Raw genomic sequence first — 18,889 nt, forward strand, 5'->3', positions numbered from 1 at the left:
AAGTTTGGGGACAATTTGTATAACATCAGCTTCTGGCACAAACTGTAATTTCCATGTCATGCCAGAAATGACATTTTCTGGTGTGACATATGGGTATTTTTAATGTTATTACTGTGTACACTGTATAATAAATATTTATTATATTTATATTTATCCAAGCCATGAAAGAGTCACACGGGACTGGTAACCATGGGCCTTGCTAAATAAGGAGATGGCGGCTAAGTGGGACCCCCCGGTTCTGAGTGCAAAGCTCCACACCTTCAGATGGGCCAGGTAACACAGGACCATGGTCCGTGAGGTTGTTAGCAGTCAGACCCCTCCTCTCACTGAGGGGCAGTGGATAGATAGGAAATCATAAAACACCTTCCCTCCACTGTTATAAGCGTAAGGCACTGCCTGGCATAAAATAAAATAAAATGGGAATGCCAGGTAGGTAAAAGCCTGGGAAAATAAGTTTTTTTAAAAAAAATCTATTATTTTTCATAAAAAGACAATAAAATAACATTAATATAGTATAGAAAAAAAGAATTAAAAAAATGGAAAAGGCCCCCCTCAAAGGCCTTGGAAGGAGAGCCCTCTCTATATCTTTACTAACACAAACCAAGGTATGAAAGCTAACAATGCTGTTGTGTTTGCCAACCAACACTCACAATGGCCATTGTGATGGAAATTTGCTTCTTAAATGTCGAGGCACTGCTTCCATTATTTTGAGGTAAAACTCGTCTTATTCTAGATGTCCGATGTTTCACAAACCTAGGGTTTTTGTCAGGTTTGTAGAAAGACCTGTCTTGTCTGTTCATGGCTCCAGTGTCCAGATTTAAGTATTCACTGAGGGCCAAGCTACACATGACGAATGACACTTGAACGGCAAGTGGATTGAGTGGAGGGCAAGTGAACAGGGAGAAATACACTTGCTGTTCAAGTGTCATTCGTCATGTGTAGCTTGGCCCTGAGACAGCATTTGCTTCTTAAAATTAGAGGCACTGCTTCCATTACATTGGGATAAAAGACCCAATGTTTTTGTCGTCGTCTTCTTCTTGATGTTTGCCCAAACTTGGGGTTCTTGTCAGGTTTGTAGAAAGAGCTGTGTTGTCTGTTCCTGGCGCCAGTGTCCAGTTTTAAGAATCCCCAGGTTGGGCCACATTAAGAATGATAAATATTGATAATGATGGAGGCCAACTCTATGGATCACAGTGGGAATTGCAAAGTTAACCACACTATTCTTTACTCCCTCATTCCCCGTAGAGTTCTTAAAGTTTAAATCTGATGAAATAGTCATTAATCTTTTAGTCTATAGCACTTATTTGAAGCAATTCCCCAGGAGATCTGTTTAGAACCTTTGTGTCGTATTCCAGGAGGGCCTCAAGAATTGCATCTTGTAGAACTGTAAAGACCAGGAATTTGCAAAATCACTGCCTGCATTCCCAGCAAAATCAGAACTGATCTTCCCATAATAGAGAAGAGCAGATTTGCTAATATGTCCCACGTAACCAACTTTCCTCAGTGCTTCATTGAAAAACAACTTCAGCTTTTCACCCTTTCCCCCCATCTATTCTTTGGACAGATCTAAGAGGCTCATGTATTGCAGACAGCTTCAATTCCCATTGAATTCACCAAAAATCTTTTGGACCCCTTAACTTCCAAGTCATCGGTTCTCGGCAAGATCTGTTAGTGTGTGAGCATTTATTTTAAGAACCGCCCCCCAAGCTTTTTCTGAAGACAATCCTGAAAAAAGTAAGGTATTCATAGAGGAAGATTGGATTTAATTGACTTTCCTGCCTTTGAAGAGGAAGACTCTGCTGCTATTACCAATAGGTTTCTTGCAGCCTGTTTGCTGTTCTTTGGAATGAAGAATACATATTGAAGAAGAACCGAGTCTTCTGTTTGGACATCTCAAGGTAAGCAAAACTCATTACCAAGAGAAATAATGTGTGAATAAGTGCTGTACTTCCTTGGACTCATACTTCTTGGTATTTACCTGGTCCTCCGAATCCAGTAAACAATTAGAGGACATTTATTTGGCCAAACTTGTGCCAGCCTCTGGGTCTTTCTTTATCTGGGGAGGTGAGATGTCACTTGCCGCAAGCAAACCACCCAGCTAGCATCCTCTTCCTTCTCAGCCCCATTCCTTCCTTCTCAAATGGCCTGGCACGGAGACCGTTTTGGCCTGCTTTCCTTTGCTAGATGAAGTAGATGTTTAACTTTGGGACTGATCCATTGAAGGACTGTGGAGGCTAGAAGTAGCGATGGCAGGAACAGTCCAAGTTTGCTGCTCAAAATATGGCCATGCACATGAAACAGCTGAAAAGAAAAAGATGTATGGTTTATGCTTATCCTGTAGTTAGGAATTTTGGCACCTCTTGGTGCCCATTTTCTGCGCATCACAGTATTGTTATGCTGCCAAACTTTGAACAAAGGGTGAGTTGGCAGATCAATATATAAAGCCACAACTGAGTAAATGAATAAAGCAACACAATATTGTCATTCTGTCTTCATTCCTGGATTCTAGACCAATGCGTTAAGTGCTTTCCCTCCTCATCCTCTTCTGGGGCCCTCCTACACTACTAGTACAGCAGAATTCACTACTTAAAACTGTCACACATGTCGTGGGTACAGCACAGTAGCACGGCTGTCAATGTGGAACTCACATTTTTGTTCATCATTGGTTCAAAGGCAAACTCAAATAGTGAGGGAATCTCAATATTTACAGAAGTTTGATACCGTTTTGCTTTCAAAGCTGAATTACTATCTTATGAAGTGCAGAAAGAAGTGCAGATGGTAAAATTATTTCAGATTCTTGGAAAGTATGTGTGGGAAGAAAATAGAGTTATTTTAGAAGTCCATTAATTCTTTATAAGTAGCTCTTTAAAGATAGTACTTTTCAGTGAACAAGAAGAATAACATGAAAATTAAAAAAAAATAAAGGTTCCAAAACATTTCTAGGTATTGTTAGTATTATGTTTTATTGATTTGGAGGTCCATGAATTCAGTTTCAGGTCCATTTTCAAATGTGTGATTTAATTTAATACAGCTTTATGTTGAAAGAAGTCTGTGGGGGATTAATTAAATCCTAAATACAGAACAGATACAAAAGATATTATGTTTATTAAATAATCTCTGTTGTCTTGCCACAATTGAGAATCTGGACAGCGGACCACTCAGAGCTAACCTACAAGTGACTAATTACACTTGAACGGCAAGTGAACAGACTCAGGGCCAAGCTACAAGCGACGAATGACACTTGAACGGCAAGTGTATTTCTCCCTGTTCACTTGCACTCCACTCAATCCACTTGCTGTTCAAGTGTCATTTGTCACTTGTAGCTTGGCCCTACGTGATCAGAGCCAAATTACAAGTGACACCTGACACTAGTTAGACACTGGTCAGCCTCCCTGAAGTTTTGATGGGAAATGTAGGCATCCTGGTCTTGCAGCTTGGCTCTCCGACTGCTGTCCAATGCACTTTTCAACTGTCATTTGTCCAACATTCCACCAAGCTGCCTACATTTCCCATAAAAACTTGAGGGAAGCTGACAAGTGTCCAACTAGTGTCAGGCGTCACTTGCAGTTTGGCTCCGAGTGGAGCGCAAGTGAACAGGGAAGAATACATGTGAGGGCCAAGCTACACATGACGAATGACACTTGAACAGCAAGTGTATTTCTCCCTGTTCACTTGCCCTCCACTCAATCCACTTGCCGTTCAAGTGTCATTCGTCATGTGTACCTTGGCCCTGAGTCTCTTCACTTGTTGTTCAAGTGTCATTCGTCACTTGTAGCTTGACCCTGAGTCTGACAACATTGATAGCCTTAAAGTAAGATGCACTTAAGCCTCATTGACTTCAGTGGGGTTTACAGTACACTGGAATGTAAGAAGCATATAGATCCCAGAGACCAGAACGCCCTAAAGTACTTCTAGATTTTATGTATAAGCAGATGTCGACCAGTGCCACGTCTAAATTCTCTTTTTTCCTGCAGAAAAGAAAGTTCAGAGGATGTCATGGGAGCTCCAAACGAGACAATGGTGACTGAATTCATCTTGATTGGGCTATCTGACTACCCCAAAGCACAGGCTGTGTTCTTCTCTTTCTTGTTGATGGCATACCTCATAATCATTCTTGGCAATGGCCTCATCGTCATATTGATCATTGCTGATCCCCACCTTCACACACCCATGTATTTCTTCCTTTGCGTCCTCTCCTCTGTAGACTTCATGATCTCCAGTACATTTCCTGAGGTCCTAGTCAACTGTTTCCTTTACAGGCCCACCATCTCCTTGTACAAGTGCTTGGTTCAGATGTATGTTGGTCTTTTATTCTTTGTGACAGAATGTTTCCTGCTCGCCATCATGGCCTATGACCGCTTTGCAGCCATCTGCCAGGCTCTCCACTATTTCCAGATCATGAGCTGGAGGTTTTGCATCAGTTTAGTGGCTGCATCTGTAGGGCTTTCCTCACTGTCAACTGTGATCAATGTACTGTTACGTCCTACTGACTTCTGCGGACAACGTATTATTAACCATTTTGTATGTGAGCTACAATCTCTCCTTAAATTAGCCTGTTCAGACACACGTGCTAGTGAGCTCTTCATGCATGTTGCCAGCATCTTTCTTGTAATGTTACCCTTTTGCTTCATTGTTGTTACGTATGTGCGCATAGGCTTAGCTGTACTGCGCATGAGCACAACAACAGGTCGGAAGAAAGCCTTCTCCACCTGTAGTTCTCACCTCGCTGTGGTCAGTGTTTTTTTTGGTACAATCATAATCATGTACATGAAGCCCCAGGCAAAATCTTCTTCCGATCAAGATAAAGTCATCTCTTTACTCTATGGGGCCTTAACTCCCATGCTCAATCCCCTGATCTACACCTTGAGAAACAGGGATGTAAAGGGAGCTTTCTGGAGATTGTTTGGAAAGAAAATGTCCCAATAAAAATAATACAATGCACCTCATTTCTTCTTAAATTAACTTGCTCAAATAAAACACTATTTCTCTGTTGAATGTTTGTGAAATGTGATGATCAACATGTCCCTGTTCTGCAATATGCGCATCAGCTTAGCTGTACTGTGCATTAGCACAACGAAGGGTTGGAAAAAAGCCTTCTCTGCTGTAGTTCTCACCTTACTGTGGTCAGCGTCTTTTATGGAATGCCCCACCCCAAATCTTCTTCCGATCAAGATAAGACTGTATCTTTAATGTACGGGGTTTTAACTCCGATGCTCAATCCTCTGATCTACACCTTAAGAAATAGGGATGTGAAAGGCGCTTTCTGGAGAGTGTTTGGAAGGAAAATATCTGAATAAAGATTAGCGTATTACACTGCACTTGTACATTAAGTTTTTCATATACTGATACCATTTCTCTTCTAAATGCTTATCAAATGCGATGATTAACATCCCTTTTTTGGAATGTGCCGTTGAAGTCCCCCTTCCAGTTCCAATCTATTCCCCCTCTCCCCGATTCGGAATGAAGAGACAGACACAAGGCTTGGGTGAAAACAGGGCCATTTATTGACCAACATAACTTAAGAATGGCAAGGAGAATAACTAGCAGTACAGGTTGAGCCAAGGGGTCTACTCGACCTCCTCCTCGACCTGCCTGGGTGAGCACCCCTTGCCCCAGGTGCGAGCCATCCAAGTGAATGGCTGTATCCCGGCTGGCCAGGCAAGTGGTTCTTCCCTTAAAGCTCCATACACCCCAGCTGTGAAGCCCGAGGGAAGGACTTGTATAGGGTGTCCCACAGGCAGCCTGCCCTCTCAGCTGGCAACCGTACAGCCCACCAGCCGATCCCAGGCAAATCCCCACTCCCCACCAATGGGGATGCGCCACCGGGTGCTCACCAGCCCGCTCTGTCTACCCAAACTAACCTGCCACCGCTAGGGCCAAGCCTCCGCTTAGGCCCTAGTGCCCCACATCTGCTGCCAAGCTAACCACAGCCCTTGCCGCATGCTGGTCAAAAAGATATCGTTGCCTTGGCTGACAAATGCACGCCATCGCCTCTGTAGAGGCCAGCGTACGTGTCCCTGATCTGAGGGTGTGGTAAATAAATCCCCAATCCAGCACCCAAAGCCTTCCGCATGGCCTTATTGTCCTTACGCCTAGCGTGTTCAACCCCATCATGGTCCAATGCTTCCCACCAAATCCTATGCGGGAGAATAGCAGCCCAAAAAATCAAAACCCCTGGCCACTGCTCTGCAATATACCTTAAATCAGCCTGAGCCTGCAGAGAAAGGGCTTTTCCCTTAACTAAACCCAGGTCGTTCCCCACAAGATGGATAACTAAAAAAAGAGGGGGAGGAGCACTCCTACCCTCGAACAGGAGTGGCAGCAAGCCCGGCCACCTGAGGCCCCAGCGGCCCTGCCACTCAACCTGGGCCCAATGACTGAGACCCAGCTGGGACCCCATTGGTGTCCTCCTGGCCTGATGGGCGGCCCAGAACACCATGCTGTGTCTGCATATGAGGATCTGACACCTCCCACAGCGAAACACAGCACCTAAGAGAAAAAGAAAAGATTAGACTAGATCCATTAAATTGCCGGCAGAGGGCGCACATACCCCTGATATACAGCTGACCTCCACTTGCCCACCTTCTGAATGGACACTGTAGCTGCTGTGGAGGCTGCCCCAATCTGAAATGAATGTGTACCAAACCTAAACCCCACCAGCCACAGCTTAGCCAATGCTTGGCCCTCAGTGACTTACATCATTCCCCTCCTCTCCATTTTATCCTCACAACTCTGTGGTAGGTCAGGGCCAAGCTACACATGACGAATGACACTTGAACGGCGAGTGGATTGAGTGGAGGGCAAGTGAACAGGGAGAAATACACTTGCCGTTCAAGTGTCATTCGTCATGTGTAGCTTGGCCCTCAGTCACAGCTTCTCGGAGCTCTCTCAGCCCCACCCACCTCACAGGGTGATTATTGTTGTGGGGATAATAATGACATACTTTGTAAACCGCTCGGAGTGGGTATTAAGTCATCCTGAAGGGAGGTATATAAATTGAATGTTCTTCTTCTTGTTGTTGTTATTTATGGTACAAGTGACCTCGTGAAGGGACATTTACCAGATCACAGGGTGGTATATTTTTTTTTCTTTATTGGATAGTCCAGAAATTAGACAACCTACATGTAACTTCATTCCTTCCCTTTTTTTTTCTTTCCATCTCAGATCTTGAACTCATGATTTGAACCCCATTTCCTCCATCAATCTTTATCACGGTTGGTATCTGACCATCCTTTCAACATCTCAGTGCAAGATGCCTGGTGGTTGCTGCCAGGCCTAGTCTCAATGAGTCCACTCTCAAAGGCCCCTCCCTCTGCCCTTTACTAATAAAAACCAAAGTCTGAAAGCAAGCAATGCTCTTGTGGTTGCCCACCAACACCCACAATAGCCACTGAGACGGAATTTATTTCTTAACAGAAGGGGCACTGCTTCCATTATTTTGGGGTAAAACGCCCAACGTTGTCATCTTCGTCTTCAAGATTTCAGATGTTTCCACAAACATGGGGCTTTTGTCAGCTTTGTAGAAAGAGCTACTTTGTCTGTTCATGGCTCCATTGTCCAGATTTAAGTATCCACGGTTTTGGTCACTTTAAGAATTAGCTATATTGATGATTACTGAGGCCAGCTAAACGGATTACAGTGGGAATTTCAATGTTTACCAAACTATTCCTTATTCTCTTATTCCCCTTAGCCTTTTAAAAGTTTAAATCCAATGAAATAGTCATTAACCTTTGAGCCTAAAGTACTTATTTGAAGCAATTCCCCATGAGATCTTTTCGGGACCTCTGTGTCATATTCCAGGAGGACCTCTAGTATTGCAGTTTGTAGAACAGTAAAGACCGGGTGCCTGCAAACTCACTGTCTACAGTCCCTAGCAGCAGTCAAGACTGTTCTTCTCATAATAGTGAAGAGCAGAGCTGCTAATATGGTCCATTTAACCAACTTTTCTCTGTTTCTTTGAAAAGCAACTTCAGTTTTCCACCATTTTCTTCAGCCTGTCCCTTGGACTGACCTAAGAGGCTGAAATATAATAGTCTGCTTCAATGGCCACTGACTCAACCAAAAATCTGTTTGGACCCCTTACTTCCAAGTCATCAGTTCTACACAGGACCTGACCATGTATGACCATTGACTTTAAGAACCCCCTCCCGCCAAAAAAAGTTTATTTTCTGAAGACAACCTTGAACTAGTAATGTATTCATAAAGGTGGACTGGATTTGACTTTTCTGCCTTTGGAGAGGAAGGCTTTGCTGCTAGTACCTACAGTTTTCTTGCAACCCATTTGCTATATTGAAATAGGAACTACACATTGAAGAAGAACCAAGTCTTCTGTTTGGAAATCACAAGGTAAGCAAACCAAACTACCAAGAGTAATAATGTGTGAATAAGTGCTGTAGTTCCTTGGGGTCATACCTCTTGATATTTACCTGGTGCTCTGAGTCCAGTAGACAATTAGAGGACATTTATGTGGCCAAACATTTGCCAGCATATGGATCCTTCTGTGGTCGGGCCAGGGGTGGGGGGGACGGAATGTCCCTTGCAACAAGCAACCCACCCAGCTGCTGTCCTCGCCCTTTCCAGCCCCATTCCATCATTCTTCACATTGCTAGATGGGGTCCATGTTTAACTTTGGGACTGATTCATTGAAGGAGCAGGGACATGGTAACTAACAATGGCTGCAATACTCCAGGTTTTCTACTCAAAGAATAAGGATGTATTGCAAAGCACCTGGAACAGCTGATAAAGAAAAGAAGTTAGGCTGGTTGAGCAGATTCAGGGTGTGGGAACGGTAGGTGCTTATCCAGAGGGTTGGAGGTTTGGCACGTTTCGCTGCAGATTTTCTGTGCTGCTATGCTGCTAGCCTAATGGATTGTCCACAACGAACCTACATTGAAAAGGGAAAGACCTTATTTCTTTGATTGTGAAAATCACTATAGAAATAAAGCCACATCTAAGTTAATGAATAAAGCCACAAAATCTTGCCATTGTGTTCCTGACTGAGTCCTTTCACACTCATTCTGCCCCCTCCTACAATAATACTATAGCACAATTAACTTGTTAAAGTGTCACACAACTCTTGGCTGCAGCAGGGTAGCAGGGCTATCAATGCGGAACTCATGTTTTTGTTCATCATCTTTCCCAAGGCAAACTCAAATAGTAAGGGAATCTCAATACTTGCAAATATTTCAGATCAGTGACGTACTGCATTTCTTTTAAGGGAGAATGAATCTCTTGAGAGGGCCACAAGACAGATTTGAAAATTATTTCACATGCTTACGAAGATGTGTGTGTGAAGTAAACGCAGAAAGAGTTGTTTTAAAAGTGCGTTAATTCTTTACAGGTAGCACATTAAAGGTAGCACTTTTCATTAAACTGGAAGAATAACCTGAAAGTAAATAAAAAATTAAAATCCACCCCAAATATTGGGGGGGGGGGTTTGCTGCTATTATGTTTTATTGAGTCATGATGAGTCCGTGAAGGCAGTAACAAGGACATTTGCAAATGTATGAGTTATTTTAATTAAGCTTTACAGCAATAAGTATACAAAATCTAACATGTTACAGAGCATCTAAGCTTTCAATAAGTCTGTATTACACATATCGTTAAACATAGAGAGGGGGCCTAAATCATAATCTAAGAACATAAGAACATAAGAACATAAGCAAAGCCATGTTGGATCAGGCCAGTGGCCCATCCAGTCCAACATTCTGTCACACACAGTGGCTAGAAATCCAGTGCCATCTAAAGGACTGTCAGTGAGGCCAGGACACCAGATGCCCTCCCACTGCCTTCCTTCCAGAACCAAGACAACAGAGCACCACCTCCCCACAAAGAGAATACCATCTATCTCCTGTGGCTAATAGCCACTGATGGACCTCTGCTCCATATATTTGTCCAGTCCCCCCTTGAAGCTGGCAATGCTTGTAGCTGCCACCACCTCCTGTGGCAACGAATTCCATGTGTTTATCACCCTAAATTTGTCCTTCTTTCTCCCCTCTTTCTCCCCTTCAAACAAGAAACAAAAAGAGAGGACAAAAAGCTCCATCGGTTCCCCTCTCTCTTATCCCTTAACAGTATAACAGGTTAGAAAAAACAGATAAACATAAAAGGTTAAGCCTAAATTATTGGATCACAATCTAGATTTCATTCTGTTTTTTTTTTTCTTCTTCCTCCCTGCAAAATGGTACATCAAATATTTTTCCCATCTGCACCCCCAAAGATGACTCTTCTTATGCTCTAACCAGTTCTGGAAGGGGTTAGTAAAAATAATGTTAGGTCTCTGTTTGTTCTTTTTCCAAGCCAGAGCCATTTCTGAACCATCTCATTCATTTTTTTTCCCGCAGAAGAGAAAGTGTAGAGGATGCCATGGGAGCCACAAATGAAACAATGGTGACTGAATTCATCTTGATTGGGCTGTCCGAATACCCCATAGCACAGACTGTGTTCTTCTGTTTGTTGTTGATGACATACCTCATCACCTTTCTTGGCAATGGCCTCATCGTCATATTGATTATTGCTGATCCTCACCTTCACACACCGATGTATTTCTTTCTTTGCGTCCTCTCCTCTGTAGACTTCATGATCTCCAACAATACATTTCCTGAGACCCTGGTCAACTGTTTCTTTTACAGGCCCACTATCTCCTTCTACAGGTGCTTAGTTCAGATGTATGTTGGTGTTTTACTCTTTGTGACAGAATGTTTCCTGCTCGCCATCATGGCGTATGACCGCTTTGCAGCCATCTGCCAGCCGCTCCACTATTTTCAGATAATGAGCTGGAGGTTTTGCGTCAGTTTAGTGACTGTGTCTGTCGGCTTTTCCTCACTGACAACCCTCACCAATATATTGTTGCGTCCTACTGACTTCTGTGGACAACACATCATTGACCATTTTGGATGTGAGCTACAATCGTTCCTCAAACTGTCCTGTTCTGACACACGTGCCAGTGAGCTCTTCATGCATCTTTCCAGCAGCTTTATCATATTGCTACCCTTTTGCTTCATTGTCGTTACGTATGTGCGCATTGGCATAGCTGTCCTGCGCATGAGCACAACAAAGGGTCGGAAGAAAGCCTTCTCCACCTGTAGTTCTCACCTTACTGTGGTCATCGTCTTTTATGGCACAATCATAATCATGTACTTGAAGCCAGAACAGACTTCATTTTCAGAAGGGGAAAAAATAATCTCTGTAATGTATGGGGCTGTGACTCCAATGCTCAATCCCCTGATCTACAGCTTGAGAAACAGAGATGTGAAGGCAGCTTTCTGGAGAGTGATTGAAAGGAAAATGTTAGATTAAACATAAGCACAATTCACTCAACTTTTTTTGCTTACTTCTTTTGCACATAAACACTGTTTATACACTGAAATTGTGATGTGATTATCTTTTTGAGCAGGGTTTTTTTCTGGGAAAAGAGGTGGTGGTACTCTCAAGAGGAAAATGAGGGAGAAACACACAGGATTCTTTGAAATAGTATTATTTTCATGTGCTATTGCTGAGTATTTTCAAGAGGTGCTGGAACTCCATTCCACTGCATTCCTGCTGGAAAAAAAGCCCTGATTGTGACCCCTTTTTGGCAATGTGTAATGGGAAGCCCCCTCCAGCAGTGATTTCTTGCTGCTTTAAAACATGGAAGAAGCATTTATCATGGGTTGAGATTCCACCTGTTTCCTGTGTAGTGGCAGTTTCCACTCGGGAACCTGAAAGCAATGATCTGAGAAAGACTTTTTTATTTGAAAAGTGATGGAACAGTGGGTCCAATGTTATATTTTGTAAATATGTTATTTTTGGTAAATATAACATTTAATCATTAGCTACTGCTCAAACAAGCTGTAGGTTTGTGAACTGGATCAGTAAAGTATGGGGACATTTCCGGGACCCCAATTCAGTGTTTTCTGTTCTGTGCCCGTATTTCATGAGATACATAGTTGGCATAGATGCTACTTCATTTCTAAAACTTTAGGTTGGATCCAGACTAATTTTTCCATTAATAGTACAGGTGAGGTCATTTCCACTAATTTCCTCTACCTGCTGCAGACCACCATTTGCCCCTCATGCCTGAAGTCCCTTGTCTCCTAGAAGCAACTATTTAGGGAGATCAGTGGGGCACTGTGGGAAGTGGAGAGGCAAAAGTGTTTTGCTTGAGTGTAAAATTTAGTTTGAATCCAACCCATTATCCTACTTCAAGGATTAGCCCAGTCCTAAAAGGACATACTGGCAAGTTAGGATGAGAGTCATAATTAGACATGGGCACGAACAGAAAAAAAATGAACATGGTGTTCATTGTTCATTGCCATCCATGAACAACTAACAACGAACATAGACGAACATGATCCTGTTTACGAACATGTTTGTTGTTCATTGTTCATGGGGGCCAGCAGGCTCTCCTCCAGCCATCAAAATCCCTACCACACCACTCCCAGAAACCCTACCTGAGCAGGCAGCAGGAAATATACCAATAATAAATAGTAGCTTGGCCCCGGAGCCTGGCAGCAGCCCTGGAACCTGAAGGGGTAGATCCCTACTGCATCACTCCCAGAAACCTTACCTGAGCATGCAGCAGTTAACGTACCAGTAATAAATAATAGCTTGGCCCCAGAGCCTGGCAGCAGCCCTGGAACTTGAAGAGGTAGATCCCTATCCCATCACACACAAAGAAAATTCAAGCTCCAATGCACTCTCCCTGTCTCTCTCTCAAAATGCCAACAGCAACTGTCTCTCCCTCATTGTCTGCAAAACCAGAGCTGGGAACCCCCCCCCCTCCCCGCTGCTCTTTGCTTCCTTGTAACACATTTGGAGCTCCACACTTGAAAGGAAGACCTGCCTATCAAGCTAAATTGGGCTTGGATTGGGGTTTCCAGGGCAACAGCAGGAATTCAGACAGAGTTCAGGCAGTCCATGCTTCTGGTTGCCAAGGGTGCCAGATTGTCTGGCTTGACAAACAGCAACGAATGAGGCTTGCAACGAACACCTGTTCATTTAGAACAGCCTCGCGAACAGCTTGTTTGCAAACAGCTGATTGGGCTGTTCGTGCCTTTTTTTAGTTCGAATTGCTGTTCGTGCCCATCTCCAGTGGCCACTTCTGCCATCATTTGTGGGCAGCCATGGAAGGGGAGGCTCTCCTGACCTCCTCAGCTGTGGAAGGGCAGCCATGGGAGTGAAGTCTCTCCTGACCTCCTCAGGCAGGCCTATCCATTTGGAGGGGGGCACTGCCAGAGTCCACATGTATGGGCAGCTGCTGATTTGGCCCATGTGCAGGGTGGCACCAGCAGGATACCATATTCAGATACATCCATGGTCCCAACCCCCATTCCACATACTTGAGTCACTTCAACAGGTGTCCCTCTCTGTTGGCCCATGGCAAGCGCCCCCCCCCCCTGGCAGCCCCTGAATCACAGCCACGAGGATGTTACTTGGGTGCAGGCCACCTAAGAGCCGGCAGTCACAGGCAGTGTCAGGTGCCAATTCCAGTTCAGCGGCTGCCACTCCAGAGGTGCTCCCACACCTGCTTGGTCACCACTGCTAGCCTGTCACTGTGCTCCTCAGATGGCTCATGTGCAGTGGGTCTGGGTGTGCTTTTCCAGGGCTCCTCTCTCAAGCCCTCTGTTGCAGGCAGTGGGAGCTGCTGCAGCGTGTTGATGTTATGAAGCATCACACACACAGCCAAAAGTTTCACAACTGCTGCCTCTCCACCAATTTTACATTGACATTCCCAATTGGTGTCTATTTCAATATTATTGTAAGAAATAAAACAGTAAATAAATTATGAATATATGATGTATAAACAAGGAAAAAATAAAAACATGGCAAGAAATTCAAGTTCAAGGGAAAAAACATTTCATGGCTGATGTATTATCAAAGCTTCATGGCTGATATATTGTTTAAGCTTAAAGATCAACTATCTAAAGTAGGTAGCCAGTTAAGAGAGAAAACAGTGTTTGAACAACCAATCACTGGAGTTTCAAAACACTTATTCGTAAAAGTATATAAATGTTTATTTCTATTTGCTACAGATTCAGAACAAGTAGAAAGTTGTATGATAAAACGTATACAAAACTTTGGAGAAAAAACATGTATGCGCCAGGGGGGAAATTTATGGAGTAAAGAAATCAAATTTACAGAATGTCAAATATTAAGGGAGAATTGGTATAAAATATAAGTGCTGGAGATGTCAAAATACAGATGCAACCTTCTATCACATATGGTGGACATGTAAGAAAGTGAGGAAATAATGGATAGAAATACATGAAGAAATACAAAAGATACCAAAGCTTTCCTTTGTGTTGAATCCTAAAAATTAAATATCTTACCCACTAACATTATAAAAGTACGTAGTGAACTATTTAAATATATGGTGACAGCAGCAAGAGTAGTATATGCAGCAGAAAGCAAGGCCAATTTGACAGAATGGATGAATAAGCTATACGAACATGTGTCAACGGCAAAATGAACATCTTACATACAGAATAGGCCATTCCTGGAATTTCAGGAAAAATGGAAAGCTTTTTTTTATTATGTAGCTGAAAATTAAGAATAACTAAGAACAATTATCAGTAAAATAAATTAGTTATCCAATTTGGGTTTAAAATGTTGAATATAAATATATCTTAATATAAGCAAGCATCTTTGTCTTTTAAAAAAAAGTTTACCAAAGTTTTCCTTGCTCAATTAGTCCCCATAGAGTTCCTAAAGTTTAGAACAATGAAATAGTCATTAAATCTTTAAATCTAAAGTACTTAATTGAAGTGATTCCCCGAGGAGTTCTGTTTACGACTTCTGTGTCATATTCCAGCAGGACCACTAGTACAGTAAAGACTTGGTACATGCAAAATGATTCTGTGCAGTCCCCAGGAAGAAGCAGATCTCTTCTTCTCACAAGAGTGAGAAGCAGACCTGCTAATATGTTCCACAAAAGCAACTTTTCCTAGAGCTTATTGGAAAAGGAACTTCAGTTTTTCACCATCTTCTTCAGTCCGTTCCTTGGACTGATTTAAGAGGCTTGTACAGTAGTCAGTTTCAATTGCCATCAAATCAATCAAAAATCTTCAGGACCTGTTACTTCCAACTCATCCGGCAGAAACAATTAGGGTGAGAATTTACTTTAACAACAACCACAAAAATATTTCCTGAAGACCACCTTGAACTAGTAAGAGACTGACCAAAGACAACTGGATTTAATTGACTTCCCTTGCCTTGATGTGGAAGGATAGGCTGTTAGTACCAATGACTTTCTTGCAACCTGGTTATTGTATTTACAATTGAAAAATATACATTGAAGAATACTCAGACGTCACTTGGTAAGTAAAACCCTATTACCAATAGGGGAAAAAATGTATAGGTGAATGCTGTACATCTTTGAAGGCATAGTTCTTGATATTTACCTGGTGCTCTGATTCCAGTAGACGATTAGAGGACATTTATTTGTCCAAACATTTGCCAGCCTCTGGATGCTTGTGTGAGTATGGCGGGGGGATGTCCCTTGCAGCAGGCAACCCACTCATTTGTCATACTCTTCTTTCCCAGTCCCATTCTATCCTTCTGGTGCAGGGGTCTTTTTCTCATCCTTCACATTGCTAGATGGGGTAGATGTTTAACTTTGGGACTGATCTATTGAAGGATTGGGGAGGCTGTAACTAGTGATGGCAGGAACAGTCCAGGATTGCTGCTCAAAGTCTGAAGATGTATTGCCAAGCACCTGGGACAGCTAATAATGAAAAGAAGTTACATGCTTATCCAGTGGGTTGGAGGTTTGGCACCTCTTGGTGCAAATTTTCTATGCTGCTGAGCTGTCAACAAGTGTGAGTTTGCCACGATGCTCATGGGTTGCCCAGAATGTACCTAGAGTGCAAAGGAAAAGAGGTTATTGTTTTGATTGTGAATGTCATTATATAAATAATGCCACAATTAAGTTAATGAATAAAACCAAAATGTCTTGCCATTGTGCATTTATTCCTAGGTTCCAGGTCAATATACCTAGTCCTTACTAGACATGGGCATGAACCAAAAAAAATTAACGAACCAGTGGTTCATGGTTCGGTGCCAACGACGAACCCAAACCAACAAACTGAAATGAATTTTTCCTGTTGCTGAACCGGTTTGAGGTTCATGGCTCGTGGGCATCAGAACGGCCCCCGTTGGACTTAGAGTGCCCATATTTCCAGGGAGTGTTTAGCAGGCTCTCCTCCAGCCAGCACCCAAGTTTGGTCAAGATTGCAATAGGGATCTTGGAGTTATACCCTCTCCAATCCGAGGCCCCCAGGAAACTCCCATTCGATATAATTAGAGCCACCAGTTGACGTTGGCCCAGTGTACAAGGGGTTGGCTGTCAGAACTGCCTATCAGGATTTGCAGGGATGAGATTGGAGTGCCCATGTCTACAGAACACCACCCTTCCCCCATCCCTCCCCCTGGGTGTCTTCTCCCATGTAACCAATTGTAACCAATTTGCAGCTCCATGGTTGGAAGGAAGACCTGCCAATCAAGGTAAGCTGGGCTTCGAGTCGGGTTTCCAGGGCGACAGAAGGAGTGCAGACAGAGTTCAGGCATTCCCCCAGCTCCGTTTCCAAGGGAATTGATTGATGGTGCCTGACAGTCTGGCTTCACGAACAGCAGGAGAATGCAACAAACAGGGCTTCCAACGAACACTGGTTCATTGGCCATGGACCCTCACGAACCGCCGGTTCGCAAACAGAAAATTGGGCGGTTCTTGGGTTTTTTTTGTTTGTAATGCGGTTCATGTCCATCTCTAGTCCTTACCCCCCTCATCCTTTCCCTGGGACCTCCTACAATAATAGTTTAGCACAGTTAACTTGTTAAAACATCCCAGAATTTTTAGCTGCAGCAGAGTAGCACGGCTGCCAGTGTGGAAATCATGGTTTTGCTCATCGTCTATTCCAACACTTACACCAACCCGGGGATTACAACCTACGGCAGTAACTATATGATAGTGAAATCTTTTATATAGTGCAAAGTGCAAAATGCCATACAATCAAGTAATAAATACATACATACAATAAATATTATACAATATATCCAGAGTCTGTCTGTCCAATGAACATGAATTAAATAAACTACAATGAGCAGTCCAATGAAAAGGAGCAGAGTACTGGAAGGTGCATGTGCAGGTAAGTCGTCAACAGTCCAAGATGGGAATGAAGATGCCAAGGGGCATGTGGCCGATGGGAATGAAGATGCCAAGGGGCATGTGGCCGACGGGCTTGTGCTTGCAAATGTCCAATTCCCGTTTCATGATGTTACTTCTTCTTGGGCAATTTTATGATGGACTGGAATAAAATTATTTCCATGAATACAGATTTAAAATATCTTACATAATTTTTAAAAGGTTTTTACAAAAGTTACAGAATTATATACGATCATGAGCAAATCTTACTTACTCACTAGTCACCAACGCTTCTGCTCCCATAGTACTCTAATGGACAGTGTGGATAACAGACTGTAAAGTGCTGCAAAAAATCCCCTTTAAGTAAAACTAGTTAATCACGTCTATAATTACCTCCCAACTCCTAAGAGGGGAAGCCTACCCTATAATAAAACTCCTGCAAATTTAAATAGAACTCCAAGGCAAATTTAAATAGAAAAGGAGTCTCAAAATCTGCAAATGTTTCGTATCAGCCAAGTACTCCATTTCCTGTAAAGGAGAATGAACCTCTTGATAGGGCCATAAGACAGAGTTTAAAATTATTTCACTTACTTCTGAAGATGTGTGTGTGAAGTAAACAGAAAGTGTTATTTTAGAAGTGCATTAATTTGTTACAGATAGCACTTTAAATGGAACACTTTTCAGTGAACTGGAAGAATAACCTGAAAGTAAATAAAAATGAACCCCTGCCCAATATTTCTCTGGTTTATGGGTCACTGAGTCCACCAGTCATAACATTAAATTGAGATGCACTCCACCTCACCAGCTTTACTGGGAATTATACTACACTGGATTGCAGCAAACATATAGAGCCCATAAAACAGACCTCGGAAATGTACTGCAACATTTTATGGATAAGCAACTGTCTGCCAGTATCCCTTCTAAACCATCTCATTCTTTTTTTCCTGCAGAAGAGAAAGAGCAGAGAATGTCATGGGAGCTCCAAATGAAACAATGGTGACTGAATTCATCTTGATTGGGCTGTCTGAATACCCCATAGCACAGAGTGTATTCTTCACTTTAGTGTTGATGACATATCTCACCAGTTTTGTTGGCAATGGCCTCATCGTCATATTGATTATTGCTGATCCCCACCTTCATACACCCATGTATTTCTTTCTGTGCGTCCTCTCTTCAATAGACTTCATCATCTCCAATACTACATTTCCTGAAGTCATGGTCAACTGTTTCTTTTACAGGCCCACTATCTCCTTCTACAGGTGCTTATCTCAGATGTAGGTTGGTATTTTACTCTACGCAACGGAATGTTTCCTGCTCGCCATCACCGCTTTGCAGCCATCTGCCAGCCGCTCCAGTATTTTCAGATCATGAGCTGGAGGTTTTGCATCAGTTTAGTGACTGCAGTTGTAGGCCTTTCCACACTGACGACCCTAATCAATCTCCTGTTGCGTCCTACTGACTTCTGTGAACAGTATGTCATTAACCATTTTACATGTGAGCTACAATCGTTCCTCAAATTGGCCTGTTCTGACATGCGTGTGAGTGAGCTCTTCATGCATGTTTCTGGCCTCTTTATTGTATTGCTACCCTTTTGCTTCATTGTTGTCACATATGTGCGAATCGGCTTAGCTGTACTGCGCATTAGCACAACAACGGGTCGGAAGAAAGCTTTCTCCACTTGTAGTTCTCACCTTGCTGTGGTCATTGTGTTTTTTGGTACGATCATAATCACGTACCTGATGCCCCACCCCAAAGCTTCGTCTGAACACG

At 42.9% G+C, this 18,889-nt stretch overlaps 2 protein-coding genes across 2 annotated transcripts; both read left to right on the forward strand.

Annotated features, from left to right (window-relative positions):
* The first annotated feature begins 4,017 nt into the window (after window positions 1-4,017).
* Window positions 4,018-4,926, forward strand: LOC129346484 (olfactory receptor 13H1-like). Its single transcript, XM_055003832.1, has one exon. The coding sequence runs from the start codon at window positions 4,018-4,020 to the stop codon at window positions 4,924-4,926; it is 909 nt and encodes a 302-aa protein (XP_054859807.1).
* Window positions 4,927-10,365: 5,439 nt separating this feature from the next.
* On the forward strand, window positions 10,366-11,298 carry LOC129346485 (olfactory receptor 13H1-like). Its single transcript, XM_055003833.1, has one exon. It carries the CDS (start codon window positions 10,366-10,368, stop codon window positions 11,296-11,298), a length of 933 nt encoding a protein of 310 aa, XP_054859808.1.
* The last annotated feature ends 7,591 nt before the right edge of the window (window positions 11,299-18,889 follow it).

This window comes from Eublepharis macularius, chromosome 19 (genome assembly GCF_028583425.1).
Source record: "Eublepharis macularius isolate TG4126 chromosome 19, MPM_Emac_v1.0, whole genome shotgun sequence".
Classification (NCBI taxonomy): domain Eukaryota; kingdom Metazoa; phylum Chordata; class Lepidosauria; order Squamata; family Eublepharidae; genus Eublepharis; species Eublepharis macularius.

Excerpts from the sequence above, each read along its gene's own strand:
- LOC129346485 (XM_055003833.1), top strand. The coding sequence starts at position 10,366 with ATGGGAGCCACAAATGAAACAATGGTGACTGAATTCATCTTGATTGGG.
- LOC129346484 (XM_055003832.1), top strand. The coding sequence starts at position 4,018 with ATGGTGACTGAATTCATCTTGATTGGGCTATCTGACTACCCCAAAGCA.